The following is a 23968-nucleotide window of genomic DNA, read 5'->3' on the forward strand; positions in this document are numbered from 1 at the left end:
TATTATACCATTTTAAATTTATTAGTTCACTTAATTCTCAAAATAATTTAGTTAGATTACTCTAATTATTAGTATTTTCCTTTTTTATTGAAGGAAATTGGAGTTGGCTGATAGAAGTGAAGAATTGTATCCAAGATCAAGTCAGTAAATGCAGAGAAACGATTTTCACCTAAGCAACCTACTCCAGTATTCTTGTCTGGAGAATCCCATGCACAGAGGAGCCTGATGGGCTATGGTTCACAGCATTTCAAAGAGTCGGACATGACTGAAGCAACTTAGCACACGCACAGTCTGTCTCTGAGCAGGAGTTGATTACATTACACTCTACTGTTTCACTCAACATGTAAAATTTTACTACTACTTACTCTGTTTTTCTTTTCCTACTTTAACTATAAGTTTAGTATATTCCCTAAAAATTAAACATCTTTTTCTAAGTCATCAGAATTTGACATATGAGAAATTGTCATATTGTACACCTTAGGATTTTTTGGTTGTCTATACTTAAAACCTACTTTGCTGCTGCTACTGCTAAGTCACTTCAGTCGTGTCTGACTTTGTGCAACCCCGTGGACTGCAGCCTACCAGGCTCCTGCGTCCATGGGATTTTCCAGGCAAGAGTGCTGGAGTGGATTGCCATCGCCTTTAAGCCAAAATAAGATGACTATATTTGGGTACAAGAATATATTACAAAACACAAAACTGCAAAACTCTCCTGATGAAAAGCCATGAGTAACCCAGGCAGCTTTTTTATCTACATCTGCCTCAATCTTCTCTCTCTTCAGACTGGCTTCTTCTTCTTTTAATATAATTGTCAGGTGGAAAATGGCCACCCCACAACATCCAGGTTTCATATTTTTTCTGCCCAAACAGCCTAGAATGAAATACCATCTCTTGTCCCAGATTTCTAAGAGAGAATCTGCTTTTCCTGGGTTGGATCAGTTTTCTCAATCAGATTCAGAATTTGACTCTAGAATGAGCTCAGAGTCAGATGGTGCATGAACAAATTCAAGGGCCCATACTATGTGTCTGTAAACTGGGGGCAGATATCCTCAAAAGTGTATACCACAATTATATTTATTGCAGAATTTATGATACATATTTGTCTCTTGTAGAAAAAGAATCCTATAACTAAGGAATATAAAAAAAAATACAGCAAGTTCAATCCTAAGAGGCTGCACATGAAGGCAGAGTATGCTACCCCAAAATATACTACTTCAGCAGAAAGATTATTTTGAGCTGAAGGCAATTAAGACAAAGCAAATTCACAAAGAGCTCTCTGCCCTCTGCTATCTGTCTAAAAGCAGGACATAAATTTCCCCTTGTGAAAGTGTTTCTCCCCCCTTCTCCCGTACCAGGAGAACAATCCTTATCACTGAAGACAGAAAGTTGACACCAAGATGAACAAACAAACCTTACTAAAATAAATCTTCTCATCCATTAGTTTCCCCCATATACTCACCTTCCCACAATTAACCACACCTAGAAGTCAAACTCCTTTTCTTTTGTCTGGTCACTTTTCCACAATACACCACTCTCTGTTAAAATGCTATATAAGCCCATGAGTCTACCTGCTTCTTTGAGTCTTCACTTTTTTTCTATGAAGGCTTTATGGACATAAAAATAAAGTATTAACATCAAATAAAATGTGCATGCTTTTTATTCTATTAATGTGTTTTGTCTGTTTAATTCATAGTCCTCATACACTGAACATAAAATAATAGAAAAGGTTTTTCAACATAAATTATAAATACGGATAGACATAGAAATATATAGATATTTAAAGCCACATCTTCAAATATTGGTGCTGAAACATTAACCACTGATCCAATCTGCAAATTTTGAATAGATACTAATGTTTTCAGGATCAATCATATGTAATGTTCTAGAGAATTGGTTAGTAAAATCTAAATAGATATTAGAAATTCTGAGAGAGTAAAAATAGAAACATTTCATTCTATCTTATTAAAGATATAACCATGCATAGAATATAACACAATACTTGTTTTTGTTGTCATTAAAGCAACTCAAGAGAGGTAACAATAAAATACCCTGGTCTACAGAAAAAAAAAAAAATGTAATGCAGTTAGGATGTTCTGATCTTGACTGAGTTAGATAAAAATTCAAAGAAACTTCCATAATGGAGAACTACGATAGGAGAGTTCCACATTCAGATTCAATTTTAAGTGCGTGACTACAGAAGGACCTTTTTCAAGCTATGTCTCTACGGTGCTTGACACCCAGAGTACATGCAATATTAATGTTCTAGTTTTGTGAGTATACAGCATACAGCAAATCCTCACTGAAAGAAAAACTCCTCAATTCCTAATCATTTCAATAGGCTCTAATGTAATATTTCCTACACTGGAAATCACTGCACTTTATTTAAGGAAATCAGTCTGGCCAAGTGAGCTCTGTGGAGTGCAGCCTGCACAGACGCCAGTTCAAAGGATCAGATGTCAAAGTGCTCCCTCTAATGTCCCTTAATCATCACTCCGATTAGTGCTTGAATAGGACTGTGATTAAAAACGCTGCTGCCATTGTCTACCTATTCAGGCGGCTAGCATTCTACGTGGGTTCCACCGATTAGTGTTTGAATAGGGGAGCGATTAGAAAGACAGCTGCCATTGTATGTCCATTCGGGAAAACAGCAAACCTCGCATATTTATTTGTTATGAGCACCAAATAAATGTTTTGCAAAGGTAAAATATACCATTAAGCTCTAAAGACAATTCAGCTGATTTCTTTTGTTGAGAGCATTCTATTTTCCCATATGCAAAGATATTTCTTATTTGTAAATACAGTAATATGCTTCATTAATATCTTTTAAAATATACATATTCTGTTTTCACAGACATAGTCTTAACACATCTGCTTTATTATATAGTACTTATTGACCTACAATGCATCATATAATTCCAGTTTAGTATTTATGACTATGCAAAGAATTTCTGTATAAACAAATCAAATCAGTTTGGTTTCAGATTTTTAGGATTCCTTTTTCAATATTCTTGGATTAATATGTAATCTATATGAACAAATTCTCCGAAGAGAAACTTCCCTGTCAAATGTTTAGAGGAAATGTTTCACTCTCTCTTGGCCCTTTTAAGGGAGGGAAACATTTCAGGTTAACACTTAGTACCCTGCAGGGACTCACACAACAGAGTGTCCACCATGGTGAAGTCCCCATGACAACGAAGAGCTATAGACTAATGAAACTGGGCAGGACCAAGATGTCATACTGAAGCTTTTTGGAGAGGCCAAAGCATGGCAAAAAAAAAAAAATTCTCAGGAAGATAATTCATTCCAACTCCATGCATACATTAGGCAGAGCTTAAAAATCTGGTACCTCTGTTTCCCTGTTTCTCTCTCTTTTTCTCTCTTTCTCTCTCTCTCTCTCTCATACATACACACACAGAGGCCACACACATGCAATTTTCTGCTAAGAAATTTCTGAGCAATGCAGGAAATGTCTGTTCTGTTTTTCATTACCATCCTTAATATTTTCCTGTCTCTTTCCACATTCTTTCCATATTTAGTTACTCTGTTCTGTACCCACTGTCATTACGGACCTACATATGTAGTAACAGAAACAGACCTGGGAACATCAATCCATCAGTGCAAACCAATGACAGTTACAGAGGATTTATATACATTTGCACCAGGAACTGTTTTAAGAATAGTATGCAAATTGATTCATTTAATCCCAACAACAACTATATCAAGTAGATGCTATTATTATCCTTAATTTACAAAAGAGGAAATGGAGGTAGGAAGAGATAAAGGAATTTACTCAAGGTCACACAGTTAGTAAATTGCAGAACCAATAACGGAACCCAATTAGTTTATCTCTGTAACTCATTCTTATACCAGCCTTTCTGCTGATATGTCATCCTTCAGGTTTCACAGTCTTCTTTCATAAAAACCTAACCTCAAAGAAAAGAAAGCTAGCTTTAAATAGAAAGATTTCTTTCTTTTGCTCATAAAGCTAGCTGAAACCCACCTGACTTAGAGGAAGTTTTTTCCAGTTCAATTTGAACCCTGACTAGACAAGTACACTGCATTCTAATCAACAGTAAAGTCGGTTAAAAAAAAAAAAAAAAAAAAAAAGCAGAACCACCACTTAACCATTCTAAAATTTCAGACTAAAGAAGAACAAAATAAAAGCAACAGGGCTAATGGCTGACAATTACAAATGAGTTTAATTTGTATGTCACATGGATGTGAAGAAAGTTGTGATCAGTCTGAAATAAATAATTAAAGCAAAGCTTTCTTGTAACAGCCTCAGGAAATCAAGAGTTAACACTTTTCTTCTCTTTAGCCAATTAACATTTTATTACATATTTTGCCTGGAGAATAAATTTCTGATAATACTATTCTATGAGTGGAATAAAGCACCAAGAAAATACATACTTTCAAAGACAGAACTTGATATATTGCAAAATTCTAAATTATAGCAGGTAGCTCAGTGTGCTTTCTTAATGAGATGGCATGAATGTCTCTTAATGAAAGCATCAAAAAATAGAACTTTTCAATAAACATAATTATTACTATTGTCACTGTTATTGTTACTTGTACTACTCTTCTCTGACCTCTTCTATTTCATCACTTGGTACTTCCACCAATATTCTACACTTCAGGCATGCAGCACTAACGTTGCTGAAGTACCTTTAGTTCAATATCCTTCCCCGTCTTAAGTGTTTGCAATATATAGTCTGTACTCTGGTGGGATCCTTCTTCATCTTCTTTCCTTCCTTCATCTATATTTTCAATTTAAATTCTGTTTCCTCAGGGAAGTTCAACCCTAAATCCTGAAACTAGGTTACCTACTTCAGCTATAACGCCCCTGCTTGGCTATATGCGTAACACTTGGTCGTGAATGAGTTTAATGCTTGTTCCAATGACTGTAAGCAGTCAGGGCAAGAAAAGCACCTATCCTTTTCCCCACTTTTCATATTGGTAGACACATATTAAGCCTTCCATTAGTATATGATAATTAATTAAACTGTACAACTCAGATTTCAAGCACATATACTATAAATATTTAGTAAAATAATCTATCTGTAACAGTGTTTTATAAATATGGGAAAGCACAATGCAATATATTATCTAAAAGAGTTCACTGCCATAGAAAATATTTCCAGTCATTGGATTAATGCCCCAAAATTTTCAGGAGATGTTCTTTGCAACTCACATTTCATATGTAGACAGTGGAAAGCAACCAATGCTTTCCTATTTTAATTACAAATTCAGGGTATATTTTGTATTCTTAAAGAAATTGAGATTTCCCAAAATTCTCCTTTTGAAATTCTTACCTAGACTTCTACCAAAATGCCTTTCCCATAAGCAGTATGCTTCTATATTAAAGTAAATATCGGTTATGTGTCAGAATTCATATAGCAGAAGACTTCATCCCAATTTCAAAATAACAAGGCCTAAATATGTCCAAATGACCATGCAGCAAGAGTTTGGGCCCAGAATCCCTGTTGTTCTTAAAGTTGTATATCCGGACAATTTTCATATCCTGTATATATGTATATCCTGACAATTTTCATATCCTGTATATATGTATATCCTGACAGAATTTTTAGGTAGTCACATTTCACCGTATATTTTAACTGCAAATTTTTGCCTCTGCTGACCTTTTAAATTTGCATTTTCTTTGAAGGATCACTTAGTTTTTTCTAGTTAATATCTATCTTAACACAAACATAAAATCAAGTACTAAACTTATACAGTACTAATTTCTAAACTTTGTTAGAAGTATGCAAGAGACTGTCCAATAAAGATCAGTTAAAATATACCATTCAAAAACAAATCTATTTTTCTAATTCATTACAATGTTCTCAACACAGTAATTCATCAGGAGAAATGTTCTTAAAATATATTTATATTAAACTATAGCAGATTAATAATTTCAAAAAAAAAAAAAAAACAAACCCACAATGCATACTATATACAGTAGCATTACTGGGAAATTAATTTTAATAACCAGGGAAGCCACTCAGTGAGCCAGCCAGGAGTTCTGGGTGCACTTGTGCCATCCAAATCCATCTGAGTCCCTGCTGCAGGTTGGCAGTTGTTACCCAAGTTTAAACACTCATGAGAACATTCCTGTGTCCCAGGCTGGCTAGTACCTCTAGGACTGTGGAAGCCCTTTGGTTGGCAGCTCTTTTCAGGGCCAGTGCTATGGTGACGTAAGTGAGGGGTCTATGTCACAAGATTTAAGGAGACACTCACTCTCACAGTCCTGCAAGTGCCATCTCAGCTTCCCAACAGAGAGTTCTGAAAGGCTTTCCCTGGCCTCTTTCTTAGTCTCTTAGTCTTAGTTAGTCTAACCCAAAGTAAAGGTCAGGCTAAGATCCCTTATTTCATAGTCTCTCTGACCCAGAGTAGAAACTTACCCTACCCTATCTTCCCACACCAACAGATCTCATTTGAGACTCTGCTGGATGAAGGATGGGAGATAATCATCAATTCTGTTCAATCTAAATTCAAAATCAGACTCTGTGGGATAAGCAATGTTTTATTGTAACTTTGTTTCCTTCCTTCTAAAGTTGATACATGTTCGGCAACTAGGCCACTGATTTTCATTTCTTAAAGGGAAGAATACAAGTGCAGAAAGCACTGGCACAAAGAGATTTACTACGAGATTTCAAATTTCAGAAGTCAAGTTTTCAAGGAAACTGAAAGAACTTGGGTGATTGACAGTGTGGGTTTAGGAGGATACCTGTGATGAGTTAAAAGCAAACTTTATCCTCCACTGCTACCTTTGCATCTAAGCTATGTAAGTATTTTAAGAATGGAGAAACAAAATGAGGATCAAAAGGAAAGAGATGAGTCCAGAAATATTGTTAGATCCAGAGAAAGAAGATCAGTTCCTCAGGCTGGACAGGGGGAATGACAAACTCTAGCAAGGTGTATATAAATCACGAGCTTGAGAACCTGTTACTCACTAGATGAAGCCCTGGGAAGAGGCAACTGAACCATGAAGTTCTCCAAGCCCCAATGTTGAGAAGAACTTAAGAATGACTGTCACGTGTTCAAGAGTGACATCAAAGTCGAAGAGAGGTAAGGGACAGGAAAGGACTTGATAAATGGGAGTATAGGATGATTCCACGTTCCCCATGATCATTATTAGCAGAAAGATGTTATGAAGCATAAGCTTGGCTCAGATCACCTACTACACTTGCCACCAAATACTCAGAAACTCAGGTATTAGCTCAGAGAAATGGGGGAAGGGGGGAGGGCTATGAACACAGAAAAAAGAATTCTAAGAGTGACAGTGACTAAACTTTCACTCTGAGAGAAGTGAAAACTTCTAAAACAAAAATTTTAGAACACTCTAAAAACACTCTAAAACAAAAATTGTTTAGTTACAGAAAAATAAAGGAGGTTTTATTTCTTGCATGCCTGAGTTTCTAGTCTGATGTTTGTACTCTCCACACAAACAATGTATTTTTCACCTACTGAAGAAGGCATTAAGTCACAAAGAATCTTAGTTTCAGTTACTCCTTTATTCCAGAAACTCCTTCAGGCACTGAGTCTATTTGGGGAAGAAAGCTATTGTCAGCAATCAGAAAAGCAAGCTCAAGCTTGAGAAGTTGTTTCAAACTATGGTTTAAGAAGAGGCCAGGGCAGAATCAGATTGCTTTCTCACTATGAATCATGAACTCATTAAATTTTGGAGATTAAAAATAAAAATTCGTATTGTGAATTTGATATGTACCAATATAGGGACCTAGGGCTTCTCAGGTGACTCAGTGGTAAAGAACCTACCTGGCAGTGCAGGAGACACAAATTCAATCCCTGGGTCAGGAAGATCCCCTGCAGGAGGAAATGGCAACCCGTTCCCATATTCTTGTCTGGAGAATCCCATGGACAGAGGAACCTAGCAGGCGATACAGTCCATGGGGTCACAAAAGAGTAGGACACGACTTAGTGAGTAAATAAAAACAACAATAGCAATATTGGGACCTGCACGCCATGTCGTTTAACAGAGCGGGGGATTCAAGCTTCCACCTTCACTTTCTGAAAGCGATTAGCTAACAAATAACTTTATTAACTACTTGGATTTCATCTCTTAACAGTCACATAAAATTGAGATGGAAAAATGGACTCAGCAGATAAGGTAAACTAGAAGGATAATTTTCGAAGTACAAAAAAATAACCACATGGACTAATCAGGGATTACAGGAAAAGCACATTGAGCCCTGCTTCCTGTAAGAACACTCTCTCGCCAAGCTCTGTGTCCCTCACCTCGCCCATTACAGTGCTTCTTGGCTAGATCCTCATCTGCCTGCCCTTGTCTGGCTATCAGTGCCAAGCTGAGCCACTCTGGAGACTGAGGCAAAAGGAAAGAAATGTGCTTCCATAGGGCGTCTCAGGTGGCACTAGCAGTAAAGCAGCTGCCTGCCAACGCAGGAGATGTAAGAAACGCGGGTTTGATCCCTGGATCTGGAAGATCCTCTGGAGGAGGGCATGGCAAACCACTCCAGTATTCTTACCTGGAGAGTCCCATGGAGAGAGAAGACTGGCAGGCTATAATCCACAGGGTCGCAAAGAGTTGCACAAGACTGAAGCAACTTAGCATGCATGCATGTGCTTCCACATATGTGTTTTATACATCCTTGCATCATTTATACATTTTGTATGATTTATATGTTTGTATTATTTACCTTGATTACTGAGTCTTTTGGTGCCTCTTTTACATTTTTCACCTGAGGCCAATGCCTAACTCGCCTCTCCCGTGCGAAATCCCCAAAGTCTAACCTCCACACTCTTTCCATTCTACATACTCGTCCTGGGTATCTCTACCTACAGGCTCTTAATTACCCACTTGTATTCTGATTATTGAAAACTCTTCATCTGTATTCCTGACCCCTTTACTTAGCTACAAGCTTTAAACTAAACAGGATGTCCCACAGGTACAAGAAACTCAAAAGATCTCAAACTGAATTCAAGATTTCTCTCAATTTATCCTATACAGAACAAAATGTCCACATAAAGTCAACTCCCAAATCATATTTATGTCATGTTATGGACTAAATATTTGTGTTCCCTCAAAATTTCCATACTGAAAAACCTAAACCTCAGTGTGATGGTGTTAGAAGGTGCGGCCTTTGGGAGGTGTTAGATCATAAGGGTGGAACCCTCATCGAGGGGATTAGTGACTTTGTAAAAGAGGCTTCAGAGAGCTTTCTCATCCCTTCTGCCATGAGAATACACAGCAAAAATCCATCTATGAATGAGGAAGCAGGCCCTCAGCAGATATTAAATCTTCCAGTGCCTTGACCTTAAACTTCCCAGCCTCCAGAAGTATGAGAAATAAATGTTTATCGTTTAAGCCACCTAGTCTGTGATATTTCTGTTATAGCAGCCCAAACAGACTAGGACACCTCCTAACTATATTCAAGCTTGTCCTCTCTTCTACATACCCACTGTCCCTGGTCTTCATGATTTTGTCTTCCAGCCTTCCACCTTATTCTCAGAGACCCTGCTTCACCCCTTCTGCACTGAACCCAGCTTCCACACTGAAAGTTATAGACTGATACATCTCACGGCAAATACGACCAACTCACACTGATAATTAAAGTTCCTTCATGGTTCATCCTTTGAAAGAGTACTACATATTAATTGGCTGTCTTCTTCCAAAAAACATGAAACCTTCTTGGAAGGGCCCGTATCATGTTCATCTTCATTCCAGAGTTCTGAATGGCACCATGCCTGGCCCATTGTAAATAGGCAATAAATGAAGAAACAAAGCAGTGACTAAGACTGTGAAGGGGAAAAACAAGTGGTTATTAAAACTTATCTATCACTTAAGTTACTTCCTAGAAGTAAAAGGGCAATGATTTATTTTTATCTAATTATTCTTAAAAGTCTGCTTAAAGAGCTCTGGTACCATACTGCATAAGTTCAGCCTCTTAGTTGTGGACTCTTAAGTTTCTTAAGCTTCCTTCATCTATGAATGAAGATAAAATATAGTACGGGTGGTTCTGAGGCTTAAATGGGTTACTTCACAAAAAGCACTTTGAAATATAACTACTTAGTAATTCTTAATATCTATAACAGTTTATTCTTATTTTTATTATTTCATTTTGAGCACACCTACTACATGCCATGAATTTTAAATAAATTAGCTAAAATTTCCAAAATCATGTCAAATAATTGACTGTCTTTAATTGCCTTTCCTTTTTATTTTCACCCAGGATAAATCTTTTGATTTGTAACATTTTCTGGTCTTTAAAAATTGCTAATGGAAAAGGAGTACAAAATATTTATGTAATTAGGACAGTTCAACACTTTAAAAAAACAGCAAAAATAAACAGCAGTATTGAACACCTGCTTAACAGATACTGGAAATAACTGCTTTGTGCTTCATTAACCAGTAAAAACACATTTGCCAGTTTAAATTCCCTACTGAATTCAGAATTTCTAATTATCACTAGAATCATATTAGCTTGGCAAGGAAAGAAATTCCTGGGCAAAAAATTTCAGAATTTCTATAAAGCCTAAAAACAAATATTTGTTTACTAAAACTAAATGTGATTTAATAGACAATTTTAAACTAATTATTTTGCATATTTTATTTACCTTTGAGTGGCATTACTACAGTGCCTCACATATGGTTATTTCAAGGGCCACAGAGGAAAGAAAGAAAGAGAACTCTAATCAAATAAAGCCAAACTATGACCCCGATGTAGATTTGCTAAGAATGATAAGTCAGTGATTATCTGAGTCAAATTAAAATAGAAAATTGTAAAGTTAATGCAAAATAATTAGAAAATAAAACAAAATAAACACAAACATGTCAAGCTTTTACATTCGATAGTCAGGGAGTTGGCTCAAAGTGACCTCTTTAGCTGCCTTCATAAATGCTATATGATTCCTTCAATGCAATGGCAATAACCATTACAATCTGCATTTTCCTTAACTTTGAAGTATCTATTTTCTAATAATCTTATTCATGTTTTCTAAGGAGGCAAAACACTAGAAAAGGCACACAAGATTCAGATGACCAGAATTCTAGATAGGGCTACAAAACTAAGTAATTTTAATGAGTTTAGAGTAAATAATTTAATATTTTTAGCATAGTCAGTAAAATGAAGAAACAAATCTGGGTTGTTCCTTTAAATCATGATTAAAATCAAACACAATATGCAGCAGTAGTCTGGAAACTGTATACCAAAAAAATATATGATCCTTACATCTAGCATGTGAAGACTATGTAAAAGAAGGGTTAAATTCTTTCAACACATCTTTAGTGAGTACCAAGGGTTCATGATGCTGGGGACACAACTTATGAAACAAAATATACAATGAACAAAACATAGTAATCCATGCCCACCTGGATTTCATATGCTAGTGGGAAAAATGGAGAAGGCAATAGCAACCCACTCCAGTACTCTTGCCTGGAAAATCCCATGGAAGGAGGAGCCTGGTAGGCTGCAATCCATGCGGTCACTAAGAGTCGGGCATCACTGAGTGACTTCACTTTCACTTTTCACTTTCATGCATTGGAGAAGGAAATGGCAACCCACTCCAGTGTTCTTGCCTGGAGAATCCCAGGGACGGCAGAGCCTGGTGGGCTTCTGTCTATGGAGTCACACAGAGTAGGACATGGCTACAGCGACTTAGCAGTGGGAAAAAAACTGACAATAAATCAGTGAATAAGAAAAATATATCACTGATATAATATATCAGTGATGGGTGCAAAGTCTAAGAAGAGCTTAGTACGGTGGCAGGCTAGAGTTTTAAACAGAGTGGCCAGAGAAAGCCTTGCTGAGGTGGACAAAGGAAACTCTGCAAACTCCCAAGCAAGCTGGAAAAATCACTGAAAGTTTCTGAGCACAGGAATATTAAAGGATTTCTAAGATGTATTATTATAAAGATATTCTACCAGGAAAGGGCATAAGCATGGCAACCATTACAAACCAACTAAAATAATCCGGATGAAAAATAATGATGATGGTTTAGAAAGGCAGGAAGTGGTGGAAGTGATGAGAAATAATCAGATTCTAGCTAATAGAACTGAAGGTATATCCAACGGATCTTCTAATTAAGTATGGAAGGAGAGACAAATAAAATTGAAAACTCAATATTTTGCTCTCAGAAAGTGATGGATAGAGATGACTCCAGGAACAACAGATCTTGGATGTTAAGATCGTAATTTGGATTCTTGACATGTGAACACTGAAATGCCTGTTAGGGATTTAAGTGAAGGTATTCACTAGACCCTGGGGCTGGTAAGATCCCCTGGAGAAGGAAATGACAACCCATTCCAGTATTCTTGCCTGGGAAATCCCATGGACAGAGGAGTCTATAGGCTGCAGTCCATGGAGTTGCAAAGAGTCAGACATGACTGAGCAACTAAGTGCAAATACACATTCATTAGGCACTTGGTTACAAAAGTCTAGAATTAAAGAAAGTAGCCCAGGCAAGAGAGATAAAGGCAGGAACCATCAGTCTATATAGATGGTATTTAAAATGAGGAGAGAGAATGTGATCAACAACTTACTGAGTCTTTAAAGAAAGACAGAAATATCTGAACCCTGGGCGCTCTAATATTTAGGAGTGAGAAGGTGAGGAAGAGCCAACAAAGAAGCTGAGAAGAAGACGCCAATGAGCAAAGAAGAAAAAAGGAGTTTGAGGTCCTGGAAGGGAAGTGAAAACAAAAATTGCAGGAAGGAGAAAGTGACTGCTTATGTTAAGTGCTGCTGCTACTTAACAGCAAGGTTTGGTTCTTCAGTTAGCAAAGGCTTCCCTGGTAGCTCAGTTGATAAAGAATCTGCCTGCGATGCAGGAGACCCCAGTTTGATTCCTGGGTTGAGAAGATCCCTTGGAGAAGGGATAGGCTACCTACTCTAGAATTTTTGGGCTTCCCTGGTGGCTCAGCTGGTAAAGAGTCCACCTGCAATGTGGGAGACCTGGGTTCGGACCCTGGGTTGGGAAGATCCCCTGGAGAAGGGAAAGGCTACCCACTCCAGTATTCTGGGCTGGAGAATTCCATGGACTGTATAGTCCACGGGGTCTCTAAGAGTCTGACACGACTGAGCAACTTTCACTTTCCACTTTTTCCTAAAAGCAGAATTTGAAACGTGATTTATGGAGTGAGTGCTCTTCAGGAAATAACAATACAGGAGGGATGAAGCAGGGTAGAAAAGGAAATACTGATCAAGGATGGGCCAGTGATAGTGTCTAGTCTTAGAGCCATAGGGCAACGGTCTGGAGCACAACTGCCCATAGGAGCTGCCCTCGCCTTAAGGGAAACAGGCTGGCTTCTTTCAAGATACTGTTTTTATATTTAGTTCTCAGAAATTTAATTATGATATGTCTTGATATGGATTCCCTAGTGTTTCACAGAGGTTTTTGAATTTGTAGATTTGTGTCTCTTGCTAAATTTAGGACATTTTTTACCTGTTATATCCCTTTGGGGTATTTTTTTCGGCCTCAGCCTGTTTCTTCTCTTCTTGATAAAGGTAGAAATTCAGTGATCTGGGATGTGGGCTGCCTTGGTTACCAAGTAGCTAGTGAGCATGAAAGTCCTGACTCCCTTCCTTTCACCAAGCAGAGGAGCTGGAGCATCTCATCATCTCATCACAGGACTGAAGTCCAGGCTCCCTGCTCAGCATTTGTGAATACATTGGGATGAGGTCACCTTTTTGTTGTTTACTGTATTCAGCTAGAGTATAGCTGTTACTATCTAAACGTCTTTAGTCTTACTATGAACAGAAAAGAAACTGTTCATTTCTTCGTATTTTGGCTAGAAAGAGCAGACTTTTGTTGAGGGGTATGTGTGTGTGTGTCTGTATCAGCTAACATTTCTGGTTTTCTAACTTCTTCGCTCCAAGGCTCCAAGATATATGCAGAAAAGAAGAAAACCCAGGGAATTCATCACTCTGTCATGTTTCAGGTTCCATATTCCTAGTTAATTAGCCTTCTCTACACCTTAGAGAATCTTCTCATATTTGTTTTACGCATGTTTTTAATTTAGATGAGTAATTATAAAACTCAAGTATGAAAATTTATAAATTAAAAAATAAATCATATCGTGTGGTAATGCTTTTATTCAATTCTTCATGGAAGCACAAAGAGAATAATAATGAAAAGGAGAAGAACAGCATTCTTTAATGACAGTAAGGATAACTTTCAACTCTAGTTCCATATTCCCTCTTTGGAAACATGTTTCACTGTTCTTTGTTAATACAGTATATACAGTTAATACATAGAGTTTTCAAGTATATATCCAGAGCAATAAATCTGATCTTATAATTGAGACAATACTAACATATCTTTAAAACTTTCATTTTTCCTCTAACACTTGCTATTATAGCAAATCTAAAATATACAAAAGTGCTAAGAAAACAAATACAATTACTATTAACATTTCATTTTTTTCTGTGTGAATAGGTGTATAGGTATGGTTCTGTAAAACTATATACAACCATTCTGAAATATAGTGTTGTTCTGTACCTTGTCCATAAATTACTAATATAAATTATAAGTCTTTTTCAGATTATTAATTACTTCAAAAGTAATTTTATTTAAAAATATTTAATGGCTGCACCATTTACTACCAAATAGATTCTGCCCTGAGTTACTTAGCTATAACCCACATTTTCCCACCAATATTTTTCTCTACAAATAAACAGTATTGGGATAATCTTTCTATTTAATTATTTATCTACATTCCTTATTTGCTCCTTAAGATAGTTTACTGAAGATGAATTACTAGGTTTAAGTGTTTGATAATTTAAAGGTATTCTTATGGACTGAATCCCCTCAAATTCATTTATCAAAGGCCTAAACCCCAGTATCTCAGAATGTATATGTATTTGGAGTCAGTCTTAAAAGAGGTAAATAAATTAAAATGAGGTCATCAGAATGCCTCTTATCTGATATATTGGTGTCATTATAAGAAGATATTTGGACACGCACAGGGGGAAGACCATGAGAAGAGAGTGAAAAGGCAGCCACCTATCATCAAGAGAGATGCCTCAGAAGAAATCAACCAAGCTGACACCTTGATCTCAGATTCCTAGCCTCCAGAATATGGAGAAAATAAACTGTTCTTCAGGCCACCCAGTCTGCGGTATTTTTTTATAACAGTCCTAGAAAACTAACACATGTATTAACAAATATTGTCAAAGATACTGACAAAGACACTGTCAAACTGCTTTCCTAGAAATCTGTGCCAATATGTATTTAATGCAGAAAACCTATTTTACTGTATCCTGGTCAATTACAAAAAAAAAAAAAAGAAAATATGAGACACTCAATTTATAGCTAACATTATGGAATGAAAATACTAATTTTTCATAAAATAAGAATAATAAAAACACAGCAATAATAATGGTGAACGTCTCCCCTTCTAAATAAACAGTCTCAGTACAGTTCAGTCGCTCAGTCATGTCCGACTCTTTGCAACCCCATGAACCGCAGTATGGTAGGCCTCCCTGTCCATCACAAACTCCCGGAGTCCACCCAAACCCATGTCCATTGAGGTGATGATGTCATCCAACCAGCTCACCCTCTATCATCCCCTTCTCCTCCTGCCCTCAAACTTTCCCAGAATCAGTATCTTTTCAAATGAGTCAGCTCTTCACATGAGGTGGCCAAAGTTTTGGAGTTTCAGCTTCAACATCAGTCCTTCCAATGAACACTCGGGACTGATCTCCTTTAGGATGGACTGGTTGGATCTCCTCGCAGTCCAATGGACTCTCAAGAGTCTTCTCCAACACCACAGTTCAAAAGCATCAATTCTTTGGTGCTCAGCTTTCTTTATAGTTCAACTCTCACATCCATTCATGACCACTGGAAAAACCATAGGCTTGACTACTCTGTTGGCAAAGTAATGTCTCTGCTTTTGAATATGCTATCTAGGTTGGTCATAACTTTCCTTCCAAGGAGTAAGCATCTTTTAATTTCATGGCTGCAATCACCATCTGCAGTGATTTTGGAGCCCCCCAAAAATAAAGTCTGACACTGTTTCCACTATTTCCCCATCTATTTGCCATGAAGTGATAGGACCGCATGCCATGATCTTAGTTTTCTGAATGTTGAGATTTAAGACAACTTTTTCACTCTTCTCTTTCACTTTCATCACGAGGCTTTTTTGTTCCTCTTCACTTTCTGCCATAAGGGTGGTGTCATCTGCATATCTGAGGTTATTGATATCTCTCCCAGCAATCTTGATTCCAGCTTGTGCTTCCGCCAGCCCAGCGTTTCTCATGATGTACTCTGCATAGAAGTTAAATAAGCAGGGTGACAATATACAGCCTTGACGGACTCCTTTTCCTATTTGGAACAAGTCTGTTGTTCCATGTCCAGTTCCAACTGTTGCTTCCTAGCCTGCATACAGATTTCTCAAGGGGCAGGCCAGGTGGTCTGGTATTCCCATCTCTTTCAGAATTTTCCACAGTTTATTGTGATCCACACAGTCAAAGGCTTTGGTATAGTCAATAAAGCAGAAATAGATGTTTTTCAGGAACTCTCTTGCTTTTTCAATGATCCAGTGGATGTTGGCAATTTGATCTCTGGTTCCTCTGCCTTTTATAAAACCAGCTTGAACATCTGGAAGTTCACGGTTCACGTATTGCTGAAGCCTGGCTTGGAGAATTTTAAGCATCACTTTACTAGCATGTGAGATGAGTGCAATTGTGCAGTAGTTTGAGCACTCTTTGGCATTGCCTTTGGGATTGCAATGAAAACTGACCTTTTCCAGTCCTGTGGCCACTGCTGAATTTTCCAAATTTGCTGGCATATTGAGTGCAGCACTTTCACAGCATCATCTTTCAGAATTTGAAATAGCTCAACAGGAATTCCATCACCTCCACTAGCTTTCTTCGTAGTGATGCTTCCTAAGGCCCACTTGACTTCACATTCCAGGATGTCTGGCTCTAGGTGAGTGATCACACCATTGTGATTATCCAGGTCATGAAGATCTTTTTTGTCCAGTTCTTCTGTACATTCTTGCCACGTCTCCTTAATATCTTCTGCTTCGATTAGGTCCCTACCATGTCGGTCCTTTATTGAGCTCATCTTTGCATAAAATTTTCCCTTGGTATCTCTATAATAATCTATAAAGGGGAAACCCTAGAGAGTTTAATTTATCTGGATCATAATTCTCACACATTTCAAATGAGAGAGACTTGATAATCAGTAAAGGATTTCTAAGTTTGAAAATTACATGATTCTTTTTTCAATGTCCTTCAACTGTTTATATCATTATACAGGATCACAACTGATAGCTGATTCATTCCTTGATCTAATTTGGACCACACTAGTGTCCTTCCAGAGACCTCTACGAGAGATGTCATGGTAGAATGCAAAGCTCACAGAAGTGGAGCAAGGAAAACTGAATTACAAATCCAAATCTTCTAGTTAAGTGGCTGTGTTATCATTGCAAATCATGTTGTTTCCCTGTATTTCTATCTCTCTTTTTTAATCCAAAAAACTTTGCTGGTTGGCCAGTGACAGAAAAATTAAAAATCAGATAAAATACAAATGTACATGTACAAATACCCCCTACTCTAAAAGAGCTTATATGTAGCTAAGAAGTACATAAAAATGAACTAAAAATCATTGTTTTAAAAAGAACATATACACAAAGTATCAAAAGAGCTAATGTTAAATAAGTTTATACTTATTAAATGGCTCACTCACTAATCACTTGGAGAAAATTAATGTTGGAGAAATTAATTTTCCTCCAACTCTTTGCAACCCCATGGATTGTAGCACACCAGGCTCATTTGTCCATGGGATTCTCCAGGCAAGAATACTGGAGTGGGTTGCCATTTCCTTCTCCAGAGGATCTTCTCAACCCAGGGATTAACTCAGGTCTCCTGCATTGCAGGTGGACTCTTTTACCATCTGAGCCACCAGAGGAGTCCTTGGAGAAATTAATTTCAGGAAATCAGGTGAAAAGGAAGTTGTTCTCCCAACAAATATTTATACCTCATACAATGGCATATTAAATATTGCCTTCAAAGTTGTACTTACTTAATCCCCATTTATAGCCTAATAAAATAACATTCTAGCAGTCAGTAATCACAGATTTTTCCATCTGCACCTCATCTGGAAATATAAGATGTTCATATTGAACACTTAATGTTTATATGTTCCCCAAAAGAATATTTAACAACAGTTTGTGTATACTAGGATACCCTTCTTCAGTTGAATTATGTCTGAAATTTGGAAACTCTTCTATATCATTGTATTATAAAATTATTTTAAGAGGTTTTTATTCATTTTCAAAAAATAAAATTTGGCACAAACTAAACATATGATTTTAATCTATTTTAAAAGATTTTTTAAGAAGGAAAATTAATCACATTTTTTAGAAGATTCAAATATAAAATATTTAAATATAAAAAAACTACTGCTATATTTTACATATATTTAATTATATTTCTAAGTATATATAAAATCAGGTCTTACAGTGTAGAATGAGATAATTTTCAGCATGAAACCATGTATCAGTGGTACTTACAAAGCAGTTCTTATCAGGATTTCTTTTCCAATGTTTCTTGTCTAATTTCTTGGCCAAAGTGGAACGCAGAGTTGCATGAGACTGTGTTCGAGGATTTAAAGCCAGGATACTCTGAAGATAACATAGACAAAATATAAGCATAAATATGCTGGACTTTAAAAAATAAAATTTTATGATTTCACACACATACTCCAAAGATGTATATTAAAAATGTTGTTTTCCCCTTCTACTACTGTAATTCCACAACAAACTTATCTAAAGAAATAATTTCCTAGGTGATATCCCAGTTCACTTTATACAAATATTTATTTATGATAACATGAAGGAGTTCAAAAACATGTAAAATATAACAATTGAATTTAAGATAAATTTTATAAATAGTATTCTTAAATAAGAATGAAAAGAGAGGCAGACACTTCATTACAGACGTGATTTAAACTAGTAATAATAATCTCCACTAAGTTTTTAGAGCTTTACCAATTGCTTTCACGTGTATTTATTTAATGTACAAATAGCTACTGTTATCTCAAAATTTTGGATGTGGAAATAAATTCAGGGTGGTTAAGTAACCTGTTCAAGATCTAATAATTAACATGCGGAAGGGATTGAATCAGAATTCAGTTCTTGAGTGTTGGACTTACATGTGAATTTATCCAAAGATGGAGTCTACATTTTATTGTGACTTTTTGAGGTATAAAATAGAATAGAAAACGTTTTAAACACATGTGTAAAGCAGCACCTGAATAACTAAAGAAATAATTAATTCAAAAGGCCTGTCTTAAGCAAGGCTTTAAAACATGACCACTGGGACTCATCCAGAAAGAATGAATGAGGACCTCTGCAGATCAACTCCCTAATAGAACAATATAACTGATAAAAATTAGTAAAAATAAGAATCCTTGAAGTCTCCAGAAATTCTTATAGTCAAAGAGCAAATGAAGAAATTGTTATTGAAAAAAACCTACTAAAACTTGGTAAGAATGGCGAGGGTCTGTGGCATTGGAAGTGCAGGCCTGTATCCCTCCTCCAGGCTCCCAGTTCAGCATGCAGGAATTCTACCTCAGGTGAATACAGCCAAGAACAGAGGGCTGACCCTCCCCCCACCCTCTAGGTGACACTGAGGTATCTCCCAAAGAAAGGCAGGGTATTAGTATACCTAACCCCCTCTCCCCAGTCTACCAGCTATGTAGCAAGTAAAGACCAGAAAGTGTAGCTGAGAAGTCAGGAGCTCCTTGCTTTTCCCATACCCACTCACAGAAGAAAGGCTCTGTCTCAGGAGCAACAGGCCTATAACAGGATCCTGATCACCATTATATCAGCTTGCCCATGGCTTAGAGTTAGCAAACCAGGAGAAGCAAACTGAGATCAGAGGTTACTGCCTATACCAGGGCCCTGCTCATAAAGCAGGAGTGTGGCTCCCAGAAATGCAGGCCACTGTAACTACCCCTAGATCTGGAGCTGTGGCAGAGGTTTTTTTCCCAGAGAAAGAGGCCAGACAAACAGAAGAACTGACTTCATTTAAATTAATACATGGGAAGTTCAAGGCTAAGGGTACTCTCAAAAACAATAAAGATTTCAATGCCAGGCAATTAAGAGGAAGGAGGTAGCTTCAGGAGAGCAATAAACTAAATCACAAGGCAGACAGTTTACCAGAAAGAATACCTAATGGCTCCTGTATGGCCACAAGAAATCTCAAAGACTCACCTAAAAACTACTCTTGCAAAGGGGCCCAAATTTGACTGAATCACACTGTGAAGTAATTTATTAATACATCCCAAGGCATTGCCAAAAACAACAGAGCAATCAACTAGAAATCAAAGAGACAAAGAACTGGGTGTAATACCCACAGAGGTGGACCATTAAACAATGAAATCCAAAGAGAAGGCACAGAGAGTCCCACTAAAAGCACTGTCATACCACAGTTACTGAAGCCCATGGCCTCACCCTATGTGAGTGCTATCAAAAATCAGGGAAACAGACATATCTAAAGCAGTCCGCCAAATCACTAAATAAACAGGCTAACAACAACCAGCCCCCAACTCTGGGATGGGGTAGAGGGAAATTAGTATCCAGAATCGCTATATCATCTGAAATGTTCCATTTTCCATTAAAACAAAATTAAAAGACATTCAAAGAAACAGGATTATATGGTCCATGCAAGAACAAAAGCAGGTAACAGATATTGCCATTCAGAGGTTTCAGGTGTAACATTTAATAAAAACTTCAAAGCAGCCATTATAAGGAAGGTATGATAACAATATTTCACCAGAGAATACTCATAAAGACATAAAAATTATTTTTAAAATTCTGGAGATAATAAACTATAGTAACTGAAATAAAAAATTTACTAGAAGGGCTCAATAGTATATCTTAATTTGCAGAAGAAAGAATCAGCAAACTTTAAGAGAACTCAAGAGATATTATGCAGTCCAAAAGACAAAGACAAAAAATATTTTTCAAAAAATTAACACAGCCTTAAGGATATATGGTACACAATTTGTTGTTGTTGAGTCACTCAGTCATGTCTGTCTCTTTACAATTCTACACTGCAGCACCCCAGGCTTCCCTGTCCTCCTTAACCATCTCCCAGAGTTTGTTCAAACTCATGTCCATTAAGTCAGGGATGCCATGCAACCATCTCGTCCTCTGTCATCCCCTTTTCCTCTTGCCTTCAGTCTTTCCCAGCATCAGGGTCTTTTGTAATGAGTTGGCTCTTTGCATCAGGTGGCCAAAGTATTGGAGCTTCAGCTTCAGCATCAGTCCTTCCAATGAACACCCAGGACTGATCTCCTTTAGGATTGACTGGTTTGATGTCCTTGCAGTACAAGGGACTCTCAAGAGTCTTCTCCAACACAGTTAAGTGCTCCAAGATATTGTAGCAAGATTTCAGAAAGGAAGGCAAGAACGGAGGTGAAAAATATAATAATGGGACTGAAAATTTGATTTTTTTTTAAAAAAGAAAAAAACATTAAACTATATATTCAGTAAGATGAATAAATTTAAGTAGGATAAATGCAAAAAGATCCACACACAGACACACTGGCAAAAGAGCTAAAAGTCAACACCAAAGAGAAAATCTTGAAAGTGGCAAGAGAAAAATACTCAAATGTACAACTCCAATAGTTTAACGGTTGACTTCTCATCAGGAACAATAGATGTCTAAGAGTAGCAGGATAAGATTTTCAATGAACTAAAAGAAAAAAAATTGTCAACCAAGAATACTATATTCAAGACAGAAGAACAAAAAGGAAATGGATTTGAATATTGTAAACCAACTAAACCTAATAAATAATAGCTACATTTCATCAAATTGCAGAATGCATATTCTTCTCAGTTCAGTTCAGCTGCTCAGTCATGTCCAACTTTTTGCAACTTCATGGACTGCTGGATGCCAGGTTTCCTTGTCCATCATCAACTCCCGGAGCTTGCTCAAACTCATGTCCATCGAGTCGGTGATGCTATCCAACTATCTCATCCTCTGTCGTCCCCTTCTCCTCCTGCTTTCAGTCTTTCCCAGCATCAGGGTCTTTTCCAATGAGTCAGTTCTTTGCATCAGGTGGCCAAACTATTGGAGATTCAGCTTCAGCATCAGTCCTTCCAATGCATATTCAGGGCTGATTTCCTTTAGGATGGACTGGTAGGATCTTCTTTCAGAGGGACTCTCAAGATTCTTCTCCAACACCACAGCATCAATTCTTCAGCACTCAGCTTTCTTTATGGTCCAACTCCCACATCCATACATGACTACTGGAAAAACCATAGCTTTGACTAGACGGAACTTTGTTGGCAAAGTAATGTCTCTGCTTTTTAATATGCTGCCTAGGTTGGTTATAGCTTTTTTTTGCAAGGAGCAGGCATCTTTTAATTTCATGTCTCAAGTATCCACAAAACATTCTCTGTGACAAACCAGATGCTAGGCCATAAGACAAACCTTAATAAATTTAAAAAGGTTAAAATCATACAAAGCAGCTATCCAACCATAATGGAATGAATACAGATGTCAGTAACAGAAGGAAATTTGGGAAATTTAGAAACAAGAAACATGCACATAGTAAACATTGTGCTGAGAGGAGTCAGTTACAAAATCCCACATCCTGTATTACTCCACTTATATAAAATGTCCAAAATAGAGAAGTCTATAGAGACAGAAAGTAGATGTGGTTGCCAGGGACTGGGGGATTAGGGGCAAAGGCAGCATGAATGCTGAAGGGTATATGATTTCTTTGGGTAGATGAAAATTGATCACGGTCTTAGTAGCAAACTATGAATACAATAAAAGTCTTTGAATTCTACACTCTATATTTGTGAACTGTACAGTATGTGAATTATATCTCAATAAAGCTGTTACTAAATAATAGTATTAATAATACACAGTAAATTCTACATTCAGTGAATTTCACTGAATACTACATTCATTCTAATAAACATTATTGGGGCTTATTGTATTAGCCTAACATAAATGAAGATTACTTTGAGTAATTGCTATATATGTTAGACATGATATGTCTTCAGTTGATCAACTTAGATATCTGTGTTCTGGACAACAAATGTACAATAAATCTATGAGGTTTAAACAATATATTCCTCATGATTAAATAATTCCAAAGCAACCTAGTAATAAGAGCCAACGATAGAAAACTAAGTAATCCTATTTATATACAAAAAAAATAGAAAACTTTTTTATCATGAAACAGAAGCAATTTTGTTTAGTTATCCTATTTGAACCATTAGTCATCTCACACATTAATTCAAGCTGATAAGTAAGAAGATGATGTTTTTTAAAGTAGTTATTGTGGCCAACATTTAAAGGAAAAAAAAAAAGAACTAGATAATATGCGAGAAAGATAGCTGTATTTCATTTAGTTTTTACTTCCACAATTCATATTGTGATAAATGATTATGTTTATCTATGTTGGCACAGTAATGTAACTTTTAAGAATAAACATTCTGAATGCAATTTATTGGCTGCTTATCACAGTAACTTTTCTTTTGCACAGCATAAGTAGAAAGTATAACACAACATGAAATATTGGGTTAACCTTTTGCAAAAAGGCAGTGAGTTGAATTCAATGGATCTTGGGTAAAAATAAATTGGATTGTGGAGAATGGTTACCAAGGATTTGACTTAATAATATCCCAAATGAAAAGTGATATAAAATAAAAATACAAGACATGAGTGGTTGAGAGCTGTTAAAAACAATTTTCCAAAGCAAGACTTTTTGAAACTAAAAGTCAATATCATCAATAACTAAGCAGCTGGCAGAACAATATAGGAGAGTTCTAAATTGCATTCTTCCTAAGAAATGACCAAAGCCAGGTCCTAACAGGGTCACAGGGTCCCCTCTCTGGATAAATTGAGCAGTTTAAGAGACCCATTAACCCTTTCAGAAATAAGGCATATTACTTATAAAGGAAGATTTTTCTCCCATGCAAAGAATTTGGCCTTTGGCTTCCCCAATCACTTCAATAAAAATGTAC

At 36.8% G+C, this 23968-nt stretch overlaps 1 protein-coding gene across 6 annotated transcripts in view; it reads right to left on the minus strand.

Annotated features, from left to right (window-relative positions):
- The window catches only part of DPYD (dihydropyrimidine dehydrogenase), a 930457-nt gene that overhangs the window by 871494 nt on the left and 34995 nt on the right, over window positions 1-23968 (minus strand). For all 6 annotated transcript variants that reach the window (XR_009599787.1, XR_009599789.1, XM_004002217.5 and 3 more), the window contains exon 2: window positions 18491-18601. Coding sequence is in view for 4 of the 6 variants with exons in the window: in XM_004002217.5 (XP_004002266.3) it covers window positions 18491-18601 (111 nt within the window). In the remaining 2 variants the exon portion in view is untranslated. The remainder of the gene's footprint in view (window positions 1-18490; window positions 18602-23968) is intronic.

The sequence above is a fragment of the Ovis aries genome, chromosome 1 (assembly GCF_016772045.2).
Source record: "Ovis aries strain OAR_USU_Benz2616 breed Rambouillet chromosome 1, ARS-UI_Ramb_v3.0, whole genome shotgun sequence".
NCBI classification, from domain to species: domain Eukaryota; kingdom Metazoa; phylum Chordata; class Mammalia; order Artiodactyla; family Bovidae; genus Ovis; species Ovis aries.